Source organism: Tigriopus californicus, chromosome 12 (assembly GCF_007210705.1).
Source record: "Tigriopus californicus strain San Diego chromosome 12, Tcal_SD_v2.1, whole genome shotgun sequence".
NCBI lineage: Eukaryota > Metazoa > Arthropoda > Copepoda > Harpacticoida > Harpacticidae > Tigriopus > Tigriopus californicus.
In genome coordinates, this window is record NC_081451.1 from 1,018,075 (window position 1) to 1,034,102 (window position 16,028).

At 41.7% G+C, this 16,028-nt stretch overlaps 1 protein-coding gene across 3 annotated transcripts; it reads right to left on the minus strand.

Annotated features, from left to right (window-relative positions):
• Positions 1-3,739: 3,739 nt before the first annotated feature.
• LOC131891622 (bifunctional 3'-phosphoadenosine 5'-phosphosulfate synthase-like) lies at positions 3,740-10,354 on the minus strand. 3 transcript variants are annotated; one of them, XM_059241247.1, is made up of 10 exons: positions 10,221-10,354; positions 9,440-9,548; positions 7,676-7,911; positions 7,128-7,266; positions 6,947-7,065; positions 6,575-6,869; positions 6,367-6,503; positions 4,480-4,776; positions 3,981-4,412; positions 3,740-3,892 (listed from the first exon to the last, which is right to left on the minus strand). In XM_059241247.1, the coding sequence occupies exons 2-10, from the start codon at positions 9,537-9,539 to the stop codon at positions 3,851-3,853; spliced, it is 1,797 nt and encodes a 598-aa protein (XP_059097230.1). In that variant the 5' UTR covers positions 9,540-9,548; positions 10,221-10,354; the 3' UTR covers positions 3,740-3,850. The 3 variants fall into 3 exon arrangements, with proteins under 3 accessions (XP_059097230.1, XP_059097228.1, XP_059097227.1); XM_059241245.1 differs by lacking the exon at positions 10,221-10,354 and adding an exon at positions 9,884-10,033; XM_059241244.1 differs by lacking the exon at positions 10,221-10,354 and adding an exon at positions 9,623-9,766.
• Positions 10,355-16,028: the final 5,674 nt, after the last annotated feature.

Here is a 16,028-nt window from a genome sequence, read left to right on the forward strand (position 1 = left end):
GGTTAGAAAAGCCCGTGAAAAACCAAACCAAAAAAAAAAATTGCCTAGACAAGCATGTAAAATGGAATAAATTATGCTTACACTCCTCCACATTCCACATCAAGGCATGGATTGATCTAAGCGTTGTGCTTGTCAGATATTTTCTTGGCCAGGAATGTCATCCGACATGGAGAACCATGTCGCATCCTGTGAAAAGTTCTTTAAGTATCTACCGAGGCAAAAACAGGAGCCTTTAATCCTCACCAATGATTCCCGTCATGCATTTGAGGAGACATCAGCTGATCTTTTTCCGTACGGTAACTCTACTTACATGGTGTACGTGGATTGGTTCAGTGGATGGCTGATTCTGGAGCATTTTGAAACCTGCCCATCCACGTCCAGAGTTATCACCAGTGTGAAGATATTTTGTGACTACAGGGTACCACGAGTTTTTGCTTCTGATGGAGGCAAGCAATTCGATTCAGCCGAATTTCGAGCATTTTGCAGTGAGTGGCATATTCAACAACGTGTTTCTTACCCAGGATATGCCCAATCGAATGGTCATGCCAAAGCAGCGGTTAAGATCATGAAAGCCTCAGTGAAAAAATATACCAACAACGGACACCGTGACATCAAGGGACTCTGGGAGGCCGTTTTGGAATGGCGAAACGTACCCCAACAGAAGGACGGTCTCTCTCCCGCACAAATTCGGTTTGGGCATTCCATGCGCACTCGGTTACCAGCCCATCCTTCTTCTCTCCAGAAACAGAACTTGCCCCAAAAATCCCCAACCAAGGGGAATAATAGGGTCAAACATAATTCAAATAAAACCTCCAGATTTCTGCGCCCACTTCAAGTGGGTACCATAGTGATCATCCAAGACCAATCAGGAAGAAAAGAGTGGAATAGGATGGGAATTGTGGCGGCTTCACAATCACATCGATACTACAACATCGAACTTCCATCTGGCCGCACTCTCCAACGAAACCACCGTCATTTGTATCCAATTGCAATCATCCCAAACCCTCCAGCCTCTTTGCCAGCCGTCTTGTACAATCTTTCCCCAACACCTTGACGGTCATCAAGAAAAACGATGGGACAAGTACCACATCGATTTCATTTCTGAAGTGGGGGGGGGGATGTTTCATCCCTGATATGGTCACCCTGTGAAAACAACAACACAGTGTTTTTGAGTTTAAGAGAAATACAGCGTGTTCAGAAAGCGTTCCTTAATCCTTTAAAATCATGTCCATCTCGCTCTGGAATCAAGATTGAACACATGCCATCAAAGGATACAAAAATGATATCAGTCACATTTTGTTTTATAGCTAGGCCAATAATTGGCATTCAATAATTCAATAATTTTAACATTAATAGTTTAGGCCTATAGTGACTCACCAACCTCCCTTATGCAGATGTCCTCTATCCTACATAAATAGACTTGCATACAGACAATAAAAAATCCGCACCCCTGCTGTTTTCCTCTAGATAGGGACTCCCAACTTGTTTCCCCAGAGGCCTAACTTGGCGGGAAAGGTTTGGTAAGCACAAAAAGTGGCGTTTTCTTGCTCAGGTGCTCCTGGCTTGACCATAGAAGAACAAGTAACTAGAATGATTAAGATCAACAGGAGCTGTACTGGAAGAGCATGTTTTCAGGTCAACTGACGCTCGTTGGCAAGGGACAATGACGCTTCGTGAAGTCTCGCTTTAGGCTAGTTGAATTATTCCTATGAAACGTTCGTTATTCTTGTGTTCTTTTAATTTCTTTTCTCAATCTCTAAATTACAAATAAACACATATAGAGAGCGGTAGAATAATAAGAACATGCTTTTTGGACGATAAAACTTGTAGCATTTCAAAAAAAAAGATTCGGACATTAGCAGAGCAAATCACATATTCTATTGATTGCCCTTGTTTAGCAACGCATCTCGACAGTGCAACTAAATGTAACCGAAATTGCGACTCAATGATGAGACATTCAGAAGTTCGTTTAAATCTCCCAACAATGTGCTTGAGTGTGGGGGACATGATTGCACTTTACGTAATTGAGGCAATTCCGACATCTCTGGAGGTCAGCCTTAACCCAGGCTTGTTCCTTGCGTATCAGTTAAGTGTTTCCACCACGTTGGTGAAAATTGCAAATTAAGCCCAATCATAACCCCTTCAACGTTTTCTTTTTAATTAAGAATGCAGTCGGACAACTTGCTCAAACCCGTTTTATGTAGTGTGCCATGGGAGAGAAATTGCTTGACAAGGAGCCGTATTAGGGGTTCTACTCAGAATTTGGACGCCCCCGTCAACGATTCAAATTTGTACCAGAGTTGTCCTAAGCATCTTCACTACGAATGGAACATTTTGACACCCAGTGACAGCTGAGACGAAAACATTAGTGATGGGTACTGATGTGAAGCAAGCACCGACAGGGTAGGTAGTCCTGTGCTTAACTTACCCGAGAAGGAACTTGCCCCAAGTTGGGTGTGTACACAAACCTAAGATTATATATGACACAGGCACTTGAGGGGAAAATGGTATGGCTAAACTTACGCAAGAAATCTTATATCAGGGCAAATTCAATCAACTTTTACACTACTAGCAATAATGTGCACCAACAGTGACGCTGCAACGTGGCTTTGGATTAATGCTCGGTTTGTTTCTGCCAATCTGACTTTAACTACGAGCAAAAAAATCCACATTTAGCGGTTTTCCTGAGCTAACTGTATGGGCCCCCTACTTTAGTAGCGGATCTCTGCTTGTGTTAAGCTTGCCCAAGTTGTAGTATTTGGCCAAGCAATGCTTGGAAACAAGTAGAGCTTGGGTGTCTGTGATGACTTGGTACTTGCCCTTTTCCCATCAGTAGCGATGGGATCAAAGTCAAAGCACCAGCCGTTTCCAACATAAGGTAAAAGGTTAGGTTTGACCAAAAGGGCGACCCTGGTTTGATAAAAGAAAACTCAGTGTTCCTTTTTGTGACTAACTAAGGGGTCACCCATACTCCGCTAGTGATGGCATATGCCACTGAAAATATAAATTGTTAGCCCTAGTCGCAAGATCCCGTGATTACTTATTTGATCCCATCAGTAGAAAACATGGGATCGTAGCACCCTTGGTCGATCTATTTCAAAATAGAGTTATCTATGGGCTGGACACGCAAACAACATTTTTTTGTCAGTCCAGTATCGCTACTATTTTTTTTAGTAATGGTAGTGTATTGCACTACTTATTTTGACCAAACTAATTGCAACTGTAATCCGTTCCTTTCGGCGGGCAGCAGCGTGTCGGGCTGATCGACTTCTCTTGCGTTACTCAGTTTCAACCACAGCAGACAAACGAGCCATCAGCTCACTGGCTCACTGAATTCGGAACTTGATTTTGAGAATCATGTAACTAAATGTGTTCAAAGCTGATTCCCATGGCACATACCAGGCAAGCGCGAGGGAGCCAAAAAAGTCTCAGAAATCTCGTGAGTGTCGCTTCTTTGACTAGCCCTCTGACTAGCCCTCTAGTTTCTCCATATGACTGGAAGTAAAAGGTCTAAAAACTAAAACACCATATTTACCTTTCGTCAAAAATGGCCATCAAATCCCCTGAAGGAGTTCTCGCCATAATTATTCAGCATTTTCAAGTACATTTTTAATGTCATGAGCTCAGATGAATCATTTTTGTTGTTTTTGAGTTGCTTGGGGCCCAGCCCGAATAGTTTTTTATTGGAAGTTTTCAAATTCGCTCTGATCTTCCGCTTTTCAATTGTTTTCCTAGTGGATCTTGGCATGCAAATCTTTAATGATATGTCTGTCACTCAAAAAAATAAAACTCATAACAAACCAAAAAAAAGGAACGCTTCCTTAACAAGGAAGAAATGTCGACATCAACATCATTGCACAGATTTGTAGTATTCACTCAGGACCTTCCATGCCTAAAAACGAAGTGAACCAAAGGTCAGCAATGCATGTGTATAAAACTTGGCCAAAACATATTGTAACCCAACAAGCCATGGGTCATACCTTGGGCGCCATAAATCCAACTGGAGGCTCTTCACCACTTCTGGCCAGGGTTCTCATCCTGGTCCCAGAGATAAAGTCAAAATCGTCCTTCCTCGTGGGGTCAAAGAAGGCCATCTCGCTCTTGGTTTTGTCATAGGCCGCCACTTTGAAGGGAATAATTTCGAGCTGATTTAAACCCGGAGCCATGGACAGGACCTTGCTGCCATGGGTTGGCTCATAGATATCTCTCTTGGGAGGGTCGGGATGGGGCATACCCGCCGGATCACGGCCCACGATGTAAAAGTTGGCTCCTGCTGTCATCCTTGACTTGGCATGCCACTGAACTTCCGTGGGTCCGGCGTACATCATTGGTGATGGAAAGATGGCTAAAACAGTTGACGCAGGGTCCAAGACGCCTTCCTCCAAAATTGCCTGGTGTTGCTTCATTCTCGTCTGCGAACAAAGTGACACGCCAATGATTACATGATGTACCGATCGTTCGACTGTGGCATATACTCACATCCAATGGCACATCATCATCTTTTGTCCATCCTCCCAAGGGATGCAATAAAAGCACGGGGTTTTTATAGCCACGCTCAATGAGTTGGCGTCGGCAATCCTTCATAAGAAGAGCGTGGCCGTTGTGAACGGGATTCCTCAATTGGAACGCAAACACACAATCTGCGTCGAGTTCTCTGAAGCGCTTTCTCAGTTGACAAGGAGTCAGCCGGTATTGATCCAAACCATCGTCCCATTGGATCCGTTCTAGAACATCTAGCTGTCCACCCGCTAACCAATCACCGGACTCAAAGATCATCTGGAAACAATGACAGGGGTTGAATGAGTTACTAAACTGTGGGTGTATTTCTTTTTTTTTTGGAACAGAGATTTTCAATGGACTCTATGAGAATCTTGGGACTCTTGACTCTCATTGGAATTCATGCTTTAATTATTGACAAAATATTATGAGTCAATAGAAAATAATCGCCAGGGTTGTAGATAAAAGTTAAATAAAGAGGCCTAAACCAGCTGAAAGTGGTTAAAGAGGCCACAAATACTTTAAACCACAATCAATTGGATTTCTGTTGACTTTCTCTCCCAAAATCTTACTGAGGTTGATTCTTTTTAACATAGCTGCCGTTACCCCTTATAAAATCAATTAACTGTTTCTAATCATTCGGAAGATGAAATCTTGGGAAACCTTATTGGTGGTGTGGATTTTTGAAAATAAAACCTGTGAATTCACGTGGAAAGTCTGAAGTTTATATTCCTAAATATACTTTAACGAAAAGCAGCTCAATAGAATGTCTAGAATAGATTGAAGAAATATTTTTCGGATGACTTCATGGAAACTCCATCCTGTTTCATTACATAGGATTTTTTTCAATACAAAATTTCAAATGATTATGCTTTAACCATCCAAATACGTTTCCTCAAATCAAAGGCGATTGAGTGTCTGACTTCAAGCTTCTCAACCCTTTCTTTGACCAGGCACAATATCAGATATATCTGACTAATTTGAATTTTAAGGCAAGTTAATAATTGATACGAAAAAAATAACTTTATTTTTGAACCAAGAAAAAAAAAAGAGCAAAATCGAAAGTGCGAAGTACTCGAAATGGTGATGGTTTCTTTTGATCTATTTCTATTTATGGGTGCTAACGTACGTTCAAGGAATGAACCTCGCTGGTCAAATTGTCCAATTCTTCCAATAGGTATGGTAATGTCCATATCAGATTGGTTCTCCGTCTGTGGGAGTGATAAACAACTAAAAGTTTTCGTTGGAGGAAGAATCAAAGTGGAAAACTTCCCTATTGTAGAATAGCTATTCATTCTATTGCGGGGGTATTCTTGCGTGGAGTTTATAAAAATGAGGCTTCAAGAGAGTCGACAAGGTCAAGACACCTTGAATGCGTTTGCTATTTCATGCCAGAGAAGAGCAAGGGCTTGCCCAATCTTCTCTTCACACAAGGGGGCTTAATGAAATGGCAAACGCATTCAAGGTGTCAAGGTATGAATTTCCCTCAAAACCACTTGAAGCCAAATTTGAGGTTAGAGAATGTCTATTTTCTTCGCGAATGGCTAGAAACTTAGATTCAGGCCACTCGTGAACACAGCGCCATTAAATAAGATTTCTAATGGCAGCGTTTAGTTTCATTTACATGAAGGAGAGGGAACTTTTATCTGCTGAAAACTGGTCCTTGTTAAAGAAAATATATGCCGCCAACAGCACGTGGGCCGTTCCCAACGAGACCCTGCCCCTTAACGGGCTTGACCAAACTAGCTCCTCTTCAATCCCCAGTTTGTCATGGGTAAAAAATGACCTCAAACGAGACCTTCAAAAATCGACCTTGCTAATGCAGCAGTGCACACGTAAGGAAATTACGCAATATGATTCCGCTCCTACCTTGCAATAGGGATGTCCTTGACTGGAGAGTCCAAACTGTCTGGAGCAACGTTCCTCCTTGCGATGCTCGTAGATTTCCGGATCTCTCATGATGGCTATCAATTTGCCTTTGTGTTTCAGGGCAAAGGCATCATGTCCTGGAGAAAACCAGAGACGTTTAATTCCAACTATGTAGATAGCATGCTCATTAATTATGTTTATACAGTACCATCAACAGTTGCTTTATCATCGTTGGTGATGGGCAAGACAATGGGGACACTCATATTGGACATCCCGTCGTCCAAAAGGCAGTTGAAGTGCTGGCTCTGAAGGAACTCTCTCTCGCTCATGAAACCTCCCAATGGTCGAGCCCAGCCCTCGGCCAAGACTTGAACCCATTGAAGGTCGACCTCAGAGATCTCCACCGACGGCAAACCTTCGGCCTCGGCCTTGTATTCGTCCACCTTGTCCTTGGGCACAAAGAGCTCGAGAACGTTCTCATTGATTGCTTTGGGAATGATGCCCTAAAACCATGGAAAAAAATTCCGATCATCAGCATTGCAGCCTGACAAGGCCAAGACCTTGTCCACGAGTCAAATACCTCTTTCTCAAGAAGGTCCACCACTTGAAGGACACACTCGTTGACGCTCTCATTCACGGTGTTAATGGCTAGTTCCGGATTTTCGGGCTCCTCGTATACTTGGTCGATACCAGTAAACCCTAGAAGACAACACTTTAGCTCAGCAATTGTTCTTTTGCCGATCAGATTTAATCCATTGAACCTTTAATGATTCCCGCTCTGGCCTTCTTATAAAGTCCCTTGACATCCCGCTTCTCGCATTCCTCCAATGGGGTGGACACGTAGATCTCAAAGAATGGCAAGTCCGATGCCTTGTGCAGATCCCGGGCCAATTCACGATCCTAGAAGAGTCCAATTGTTAACGCTTCCACGGACCACTGGAATATGGACGGGGACGCTAAGGTCGAAAATCAGCAACTCCGTTTTGTGGCATTTCCCTTCGAAAGAGAAACCCCTGGGTACGTCACATCCTTCAAATGAGTCATAAGTTATAGCCTCTCAAAAGGCGTTAAATAACAGGACACAGAGGAGTTGTAAGCTTGAAGAGGGCATATGACTTTTGATCCAGTCGTTCGATCAAGCTGAAAATTCATTAACGGGCTTGTCGCTAGATGGGGCCCCTCTCAATTGAAGAAGAGCGCCATCCGTTGACTCGGTTCCAAATTTTCAATTCTAGACCCTACCGTCCTCGTCCATATTGCAACGGTTCATTACGCATGCGATCCCATCAAGGACATTCAAGAAACCGACCTTTTGAAAAGGAGACACAAAGGAGCAAAGAGCAACCACCCCCGAGTCGGCAAAGAGCTTGCCCACCTCGGCCACACGTCGAATGTTTTCCTCCCGATCTTCCGGGGCAAAGCCCAGATTCTTGTTCAGACCCGTTCGGATGTTGTCACCGTCCAATCCGTAGGCGGGCATCCCACGGGACACAAGGTACTCCTCCAGGGCAAAAGAGATCGTGGTCTTGCCCGCACCGGACAAACCTTCAATCAAACCAGTCACATCGGAATGGAATTATTATAGCACACTTTACCCTTAACGAGTTAGGCGGCGCTGCATGCATTTCCTGAGGGATCTTTTTTTTTTTTTAATTTGCAGTCGAGGTAATCCCGACATCTCTGGATGTCGGCCTGAACTGAAACTGGCTCGTTCCATTTCCGTTCAGTGTTTCCACCATCTTGAAGAAAATTGTAATCTGAGCCCCATCATAACCACATTAACGTTTTATCCTTGCACGTTTCAAATAACTGGATTGCGTTCGTCCATTGAAACGTTTGGTAAAATTGTTTTGGGTGGGTCGAGAAATGTGTCGTTGGACCCACCCAAAGGTTAGCCCAACTACTAGACCAAAAAAAAAGTGCTCGGATAACTTGCTGAAACCGGTTTAATGTAATGTCCCAGAGGAGAGCGTTTGAATGGTAAAGCGCTTGGAATCTGGAAACACTGTCAACGATTCAGATTTACACCAGAGATGTCAGGATTACCTCGATTGCGTGTACTAAAACGTTGGTTTTTAAGTTCGATAATGTTTCACGGATCAGTTACATCTGTTTGGAATTTTAGAACCAGTTCGTTCTCGTTCTCTTTTCATGGTTCTCGTTAACCAGATTTTTTCCTACTTCGCATTCAGCACATGATCTATTTGATCATGTTCTCATGTGGCAGTATTTCGCTTCTAACTTTGTTTCTAACCATGTATGATTGAAGTGCCATGCTTTTATATCACATGACTTAGCAGCACAAGTAGCATTTTCTTCAAAAAAAACATATTTTTAAGGGAATTAAACTTTGGCTCCTCGGAACATTAGTCTTCATTATCTAAGAGGTCATCCAACCGGACCCACATCTTAGACTCTATTTATAAGCAACTAATTTACCCTCATGTCTCCTAAAGATAAAACGTCCTCCTTGGTGATGCCCATCTTCGGTTCAGATATTAATTGTTTTCATAAGTTCGCTTACTTGCACCATATTTGACATCCCTTCTCGGAATAGTCCGTCGTAGATTCTTGACCTTCAAGTTGAATTGAAACGAGATAACTTTCAATCACAAGATACAATTGGTTTGACAGAAGTTTCCTTGATCACAACAAATTCAAAGTGAGTGTGCTCAAAGTGGCCAAAAAGCTCAATATTTCGCCCATGAACAAAAACACAACCCATGACATTCCTTTCTTGAACCAGCTATTTTTCTATGATGCAACCATTTACAGTACAATATTTCGTGTGCGTGCAAATGAGTGTCAACTGACATAAAACATTTTCCGTCAAACTGCTTGATGTCTTTTATGCAATGGTTATCAGTGAGCTCTGAAGGCTGAAGCATCGTTAATGTTGCAAATCGACCACATTGCTTTGCAAGAATATAGAAATTCAAATCAAACCATAACCCACAATTAAAACCTTTGTTTCCCCATCTGTTATCATCTCGTGACACCATCACTTTGATCCCTTTGCTTCTGTATTAGTTGTTGAACTCAGGCGGTTCACTGAAGCGTTGATAATCCTTACCTGTGAACCAGAGGGTGCATCCTCTAAATTTCTGACCCAGGATCTCACCACGTTTGGATCTGGTGACTTGATGCTTCTGAGCAAAGACATTGGTTGCCATCTTATTAGTCTGGAATTTGAGGATCAAAAGAGAGAGACCGTGGATCACTTTGGCCCTCGAAATTGGGAACGAGAAGTACTCACTCGGACCATTTTGTCTGGTATGTTACTAAAAGTGAATCGATCACTCGTTACAATTGATTTCAAAAAGAGGCAGCACACAAGGAGAGTCCGAGACCTATTATCTCGTTGAAGTGAGTGAAAGCTACTGCAGTCCGGGCATTTAAATATAGATCACACTAGTTATCACTATCGAAGCCCATGACTCAATAAGGCAGTATGTAGTTGAACTTTTGTCAATGTAAGAGAGTCAACAAATTCCCTACGAACCCCACGGTGACTTACCTGTCCCATGTTCAAACCAAAAGTAGAGCTTGATCGGGACTCAACTGCCAACTCGATCCTCACAAGTGTGTTTTAAGGCCGTGCACCTTAATAATTACAAATCTCTGTTCGCTCCCCAATACGATGAAGCAACCCACGGAACGTTTCACTATTGTGACAACTGCAACCTTGCGGGCAATTGAACCAGTGTTATCCAGTCGAGGATCCCAACCAGCCCATAAAGAAAACTCCACGAGGTCCCTTGAATAACCTCTTGTGGGCATCGCTCCAAGCATCCATCCATGCCACAAAGGTCCCCAGCCCAGATTGAGAGTTGAACTTGAACGGACACACTCACCTCTCACCTGTCCTTGAAGGCTTTGGACTTTTCGCCCCTCTTGATTGCGATGCAAGAAGTGCTGGTCACACCAATCTCCAAGAATGCCAAAAGCAGAAGCAAGAGAGATAATCGAGGGCCTCTTCTTGCACACAAGTAGTCGTGCTCTTGTGCTGGCAGCAATCACTCGCATGTGAATAATGGGCACCGAGGTCGCTGCGGACGTCACCCGAAGTACATGTCTCATTAGCCGTTCCCCACCACAATTTCACTATCAGGACCCCTCCAAGGGTGGTGGGAAGTGGTGGTAGTGGTGGGCAGAGTGTATGTATGTAGAGTGTACAGAAGATACGCTCCTCGTACGTGTAAGCGAACGGCTCAGTCAAGTACGAGAGATGCTAGTTTCACCTGTTGCGTTGGCAAACACGCCATCATCAGAGAGGTCCATATTGAGGGTGCGATGGGTATGAGTCAGTGACGAGCACATGTGCAGTTTCTATCGGGAGAGTGTGAGTGTACAGTGTGAGATGAGAGATCTTAGGCTGAACGTGTTTGACGTTTGAACGAGCCTTTTCTGGATTGTGAACACGGTGGTTATCATTGCCGATTGAGTGCTGGCTCGAATGCTCAAGACTTCGAGTTGCTATTTACTTTGCTAAAAAGAACAAAAGAAACATTTTTGGTCGAAAACTTGTCAAGAAATATGATGAGCTTTTTTAATGTCCAAAAAAGAAGTTAAAATGTCTCTCTTTGCTGGAGCAAGAAGAAAAGTCTAAAAATAGTGGAAAATATGACCCAAACCTTACGTAAAAAAATACATGTTTGAAAGAAGCGTATATTAGAAAACTGAAACACTTAAAATTCGTTATGGAGTATCGCTGATCACAACCTAGGCAAAAAATATTGTTGGCACTCTTAGTTGTTGTTTGACCTAATAGTTTAAGAATATATGCTTAGTTATTAATTGCACTTTGAAAGTTTCATTTTGCAGTAAATTAGATCGAAAAATGACCCACGTATTCTTCAAGGAATATGCAAAAGCAAAAAATGTGCCTCTTCGATAGCATGAAGATAAGTGACATTCTGTCATTTCGTAAAAGTTTCTTTAAAATCTGAACCTAGTAAATGAGGGCACTTGCAACTTCTTCAATACATGCGATTAACAATTAACTTGTCTTAAACATGGAAAACTAGCCAGTCATGGGGTTGAAATATTACCAAGATTTACAAATGATAGCTTAATTTTGAAGTTTGTCACCTATTGCACTGATTATTTTCTACCTTCCCAAAATGTTTTCCTCAAATGTTGAAAAGAAAGATTCTCAAATTTTTAGATCAATATTAATCATGAGATCATGGTTGTGAATTATTTATTTTATCTCAGTTTTAAGTGATGTTATTCACTATTCATAGATTTTTCTACATGCTTCAGAAAAGGGATACATTTTTATTTATTTTTGGGACCTTGAAAAAGCATATTATATTTCTTGACAAGTTATATAATAGTGTATAGCCGGAGCATTTTGCGGTCTAACTTGATGCAAAATGCTACATTTGACGGTATCTCAGCGTCTGCTTGATGAATTTCTATCAAATTTCATTGAAAAGTAATTAAAGGATACTCTCAATTTCTAATAGTTACGTTTTCAAAAATACTAGCTTCTAATAGGTTTCCAGTGAGTTCATTCATAAATCAGAGCTACACTTAATGCTGCATTTTTTTTTATCAAAGGTGATCCTTTTGTTATTCTAACAATGAAACACGCAACTAGAAGTCTTGGCTTTAAAACAAAATACTTTGAAGTACAGTGGGCACCACCGTGTGGAGGGACAGACAGACAGAGCAGAGAAGGAGAAAAGGAGACGTTATCGAAATACGTACACAATTCGAGAGTGTGTCTCATTGAACTAATGTCGAGTGGTGTGGAAGATGCAATGAGAGAATAGACCTGGCTTTATCAAATCAACCGGTTACGTTTATTTGTTAATAAGATAGGGTTTAAGTTTTCGCAAGCTCTAAAGTTGATTTTCAAACCAAAGAAGCGGCTGAGTTAAAAGTTGCACTCCGGCAAATCGATGAACCTAATGCGCAAAGTACTCTACAGAGTGTACGGGATAAAGTGTTACACACAAAAGCATGTATTGCCGCTCTAAAAATTGCTCTAGATACACCAGATTCTGGATTTAGGGTCTTCGATGAACACCCTTTCAGTATACAAAAGATTAGTCAAATTAGTCGCTCTTGACCAAAAATATTTATACAAAACATCCACTGTCAGCCTCATCGCTGGCACGGTCTGTACTGTCCCTGGAAATGAATTGCTAAAATTGGCTTTTGGCATTCGAAAGTTTTTGTTCAACATGTGTTGCAATGATTTCAATGCAAAGCAAATGTCGTTGGCAATTGGGGCACCAATTTTGAGAGTAAATGGTTCAGCCATATAGTCACTTTTGCCAAAGCAAATTCTGTAACAGCTTATAAAATCCACCCTGTATGAAATCTGGTCAATAGTGAATAGAGAGTAGAACCGCAGGTCAATTTCATTTGTGAGTGCACGATATTGAATCTACATTCTTGGAATTCAGGTATTACATTTCTATCTTCTACAGCACCACTGTCGCAAAAAGCAAATAAACCTTCATTTATTGTATGTGTTAGTGGAACGGCCAAGATCTCGGGTGCCAGTTTTAGAGCAACTGGTGCAATCCCAAAAATGTCTGGGCACTTCGACTTCTTGATCGTATGTATTGCCTTGATGATATCCCTCTCTTCTACAGCCTTGAATGCAAAGTCATCTTTTGACAGTCGGAGCCGTGTAGCTCTAGTTCGAGTTCCCATGAGAGGATCTGTTGTGGAGGCACCAATACCCTTTTGGATCCTTTCAACCTTTGCGAGAAAAAAATCTGTTGAAATGTTCTGCGGTTTCGCTGATGTCAAGCACCCGTCCAGTGGATTTGATTGTATTCGTCGTTACTTTGCCGCTCCCCGTGGTTTCCTTGACAACTTTCCTGACCTCGCGTGGATTTTCTCCACAAAAACGAAAGGTGGGGTGACAGTCAATTCAATTGTAAGGCAATACTTCTCCATCACCTGGGCTCTCGGGGCGGTCACCTGCCTTTTGAATCAACTGTGGCTCTCCAAGCAAGCACATAACAAAAAGCACTTTCCAACGAACTATATCATGGCTCTTCATGCACTCACTTTTGTATTGGTCCTTTTTCTGATTTGACCTAATTTGACCTTCACTCAGTTGACAATTCGGATGGATCCCGTGAAGAGTGATTGGCGTCAATGAGAGTGAACAAGGTCAAAATGAAGAGGCTTGAGGATAAACGCTCTCAACAAGAAATCTTTCAAAGCAACGAGTTACCATTCCAGATAAAGAAAGTCAAAGCTCGCAAAAAACGCATTTAGGATGAGAAACGTGCTTTAGTGAAGTGGATTAAAAGTAAAACAGGAAAAATGGTTCCAGCAGAGGAAAACGGTGGAATATATAAATAGATATTTTTTTCCAATTTAGGGATCGTCTTGTGTGTCCAATAATCATCTCGTTCAATGATAATCACTAATCAGTCAACTTGGAGTGTGCTTCGATATATAAAAAGAAATCACATTTTTCTGGGTCAAATTTTGTAAATGAATCAGTGTGTATCAAATCCAAATTGATAACACACCCTTTTCACACTAAAAAGAGCGAAATTCAATTTTGAGAAGGGCTTTCCTCATTACAGATTAATGCCCATCTGATGAGTTTGCCAACTAAGGCACAATGTACTTGATGCGTAATCACGAACTTAAAGACATATAGAATGCGAACGAGAATGTGAATCGGCCTGCTCTTGGTCGTAGCAACTCCGAGCCAATTTCCGAATCAAAGTAATAAAATAAGAAACGTAGATCTCTTCAATTACAGGCAGGTCACTTTATACCATTTACTCGTAAATTGGTTCGTTTCAGGCGGAAAATTCGAAATTTGTTTTCAGTGTATATTTCTTGGGTTCTCTTGGCATGGTTTTGGGCTCAAATTTGGCCAAGATCATCTCTTCAGCAAGATTTTGTGGTCGTATGACATGCTTATTTTAGAATAAAGTGAGCGATTTACGTGATATGATATTTTTGCTTTGGTTTGAAGTTGACATCTGTGGAAGTTCGTGGTAGTTATAACCCAACATTTGCCGCATAAGGCAGTCACTGGGGCTCAAAGACTCGAAGGTTCAAAGGCTTCTCTGGCCCCTTCTTCCCAATCACGTCCGTATTAACGCCATGCTCTCAGGCTGTCCAGAGATTCGGCTGGAAAGAGCATTGGATATCGGTTCTTCTTTCTTTTTTTTAATCTAGAAAACGAAGGAGAAATGTCCGTTTTGACGGTTCAATGCTCTTCTGGAGAATCAATGTCTTAGTATCACGGTATGTTGGACATCACCTGATGTTATCCATCCTCTCGTGTCTCATTCACTCCATGAACAAGTTTGGCATCAAGTGAGGTTCTTTAAAAAGCTGCCTCTATAACGGAGGTAATAAAAGAGATTTATGTAATTAGCTAGTCCTAGCTATATTGAATGACTTAATTGATTATGAAACAGAGCCAGAGATTAAGTGATCAATTATAAAATGCATCAACAATTGTTGTTGTTTTTTTTAACGAAAACAGTACAACAGGAACCTAATATAAGTCTAGTTACAGAAAAGAGTGATTTAACTGAGCGTAGAGACGGAGAAACCCATATTGGAAGGGCAACTGCAAAAGAGGTGCCCTTCTCTGGAACGACAGCAACCCAAAGTGACGGAACAGGACAATTTTCGCAACTCGAGCACTCTATTCATCGGTAGAAATTCCGCCGTGGCTTTTTGAGCGTAATGCGCTACGGGTGTTACTTTTTGGGGACCAACAACCCACTCTACGAGCGATGGCCGACGACATACTAAATTGGGCGTTGCGAAGGATAACTGTGCTACCGATGTGGCCGTTGAGTAAACCATATCAATAAAGTCAATGGATGGAGGAGCTTGCGGGATATTTCAAAGCAAATAAACTCTCACTTAATTACAAAAAGACTAAAGTTATGTTATTCGGATCTCGGCAACTTCCAGCAGAGTTTAAACTGATTGTTAACGATATTCTGATTCAGCGGGTCGGCACAAACTGCCTGGAAAAGAACGTAAATTTTTTGGGAATGCATCTCGATGAAAAACTGAGCTGGAAGTATCACGCCACATATGTGGGAAACTCCATAAGGCGCTCTCTCTTTACAATGTTCATGACCAAGAAATCTCTTCCGAAAATCCTTAGAACAATACTCTACAATGCCCACATAAAAAGTAGGCTCGAATACGGGCTTGAATTTTTCGGGTCTGGATCTGCTGCAAAAGGTTTGGTCACGCTTCAAAAGAGAGCCGTCCGATGGATCGCTAGAGCGAAAAGAAATGCCCATACTGAGGGTCTTTTCAAATCCCTAAATGTGTTAAAAATCAAGGACCTAGCTAAACAAAATCAAATGAGATTTCTCTTTTGCTGCATGAAAGGAACCGTCCCCAGTGTAGTCAACCTCTACACCTTCAAAGTACGAAGAGGCGGTGATATATATTTCAGCTCACCTTTAGTCAAATCATCATGGCTTCAAAACCTCCCTCCTTATCTTCTGCCAAAAACATGGAACGATTTTTATAAGCAAACCAACTTGAAAACCTCTTGCCAAGACTCATTGAAACTCTGGAAATTACAGACGCTGAACACTTTCCTAAACTCATATTCATCAGAATGCCATTTAAAGAACTGTTTTGCGTGTAATTCTTAGTGATTTATGTGTCTTTTTATTTTGCTTTCTTTA

Excerpts from the sequence above, each read along its gene's own strand:
- LOC131891622 (XM_059241245.1), bottom strand. Across the intron at positions 4,413-4,479 it reads ATGATGATGTGCCATTGGAT|ACGAGAATGAAGCAACACCA; the intron begins GTGAGTATATGC and ends CTTTGTTCGCAG. Across the intron at positions 3,893-3,980 it reads TTGGATTTATGGCGCCCAAG|GCATGGAAGGTCCTGAGTGA; the intron begins GTATGACCCATG and ends CTTCGTTTTTAG.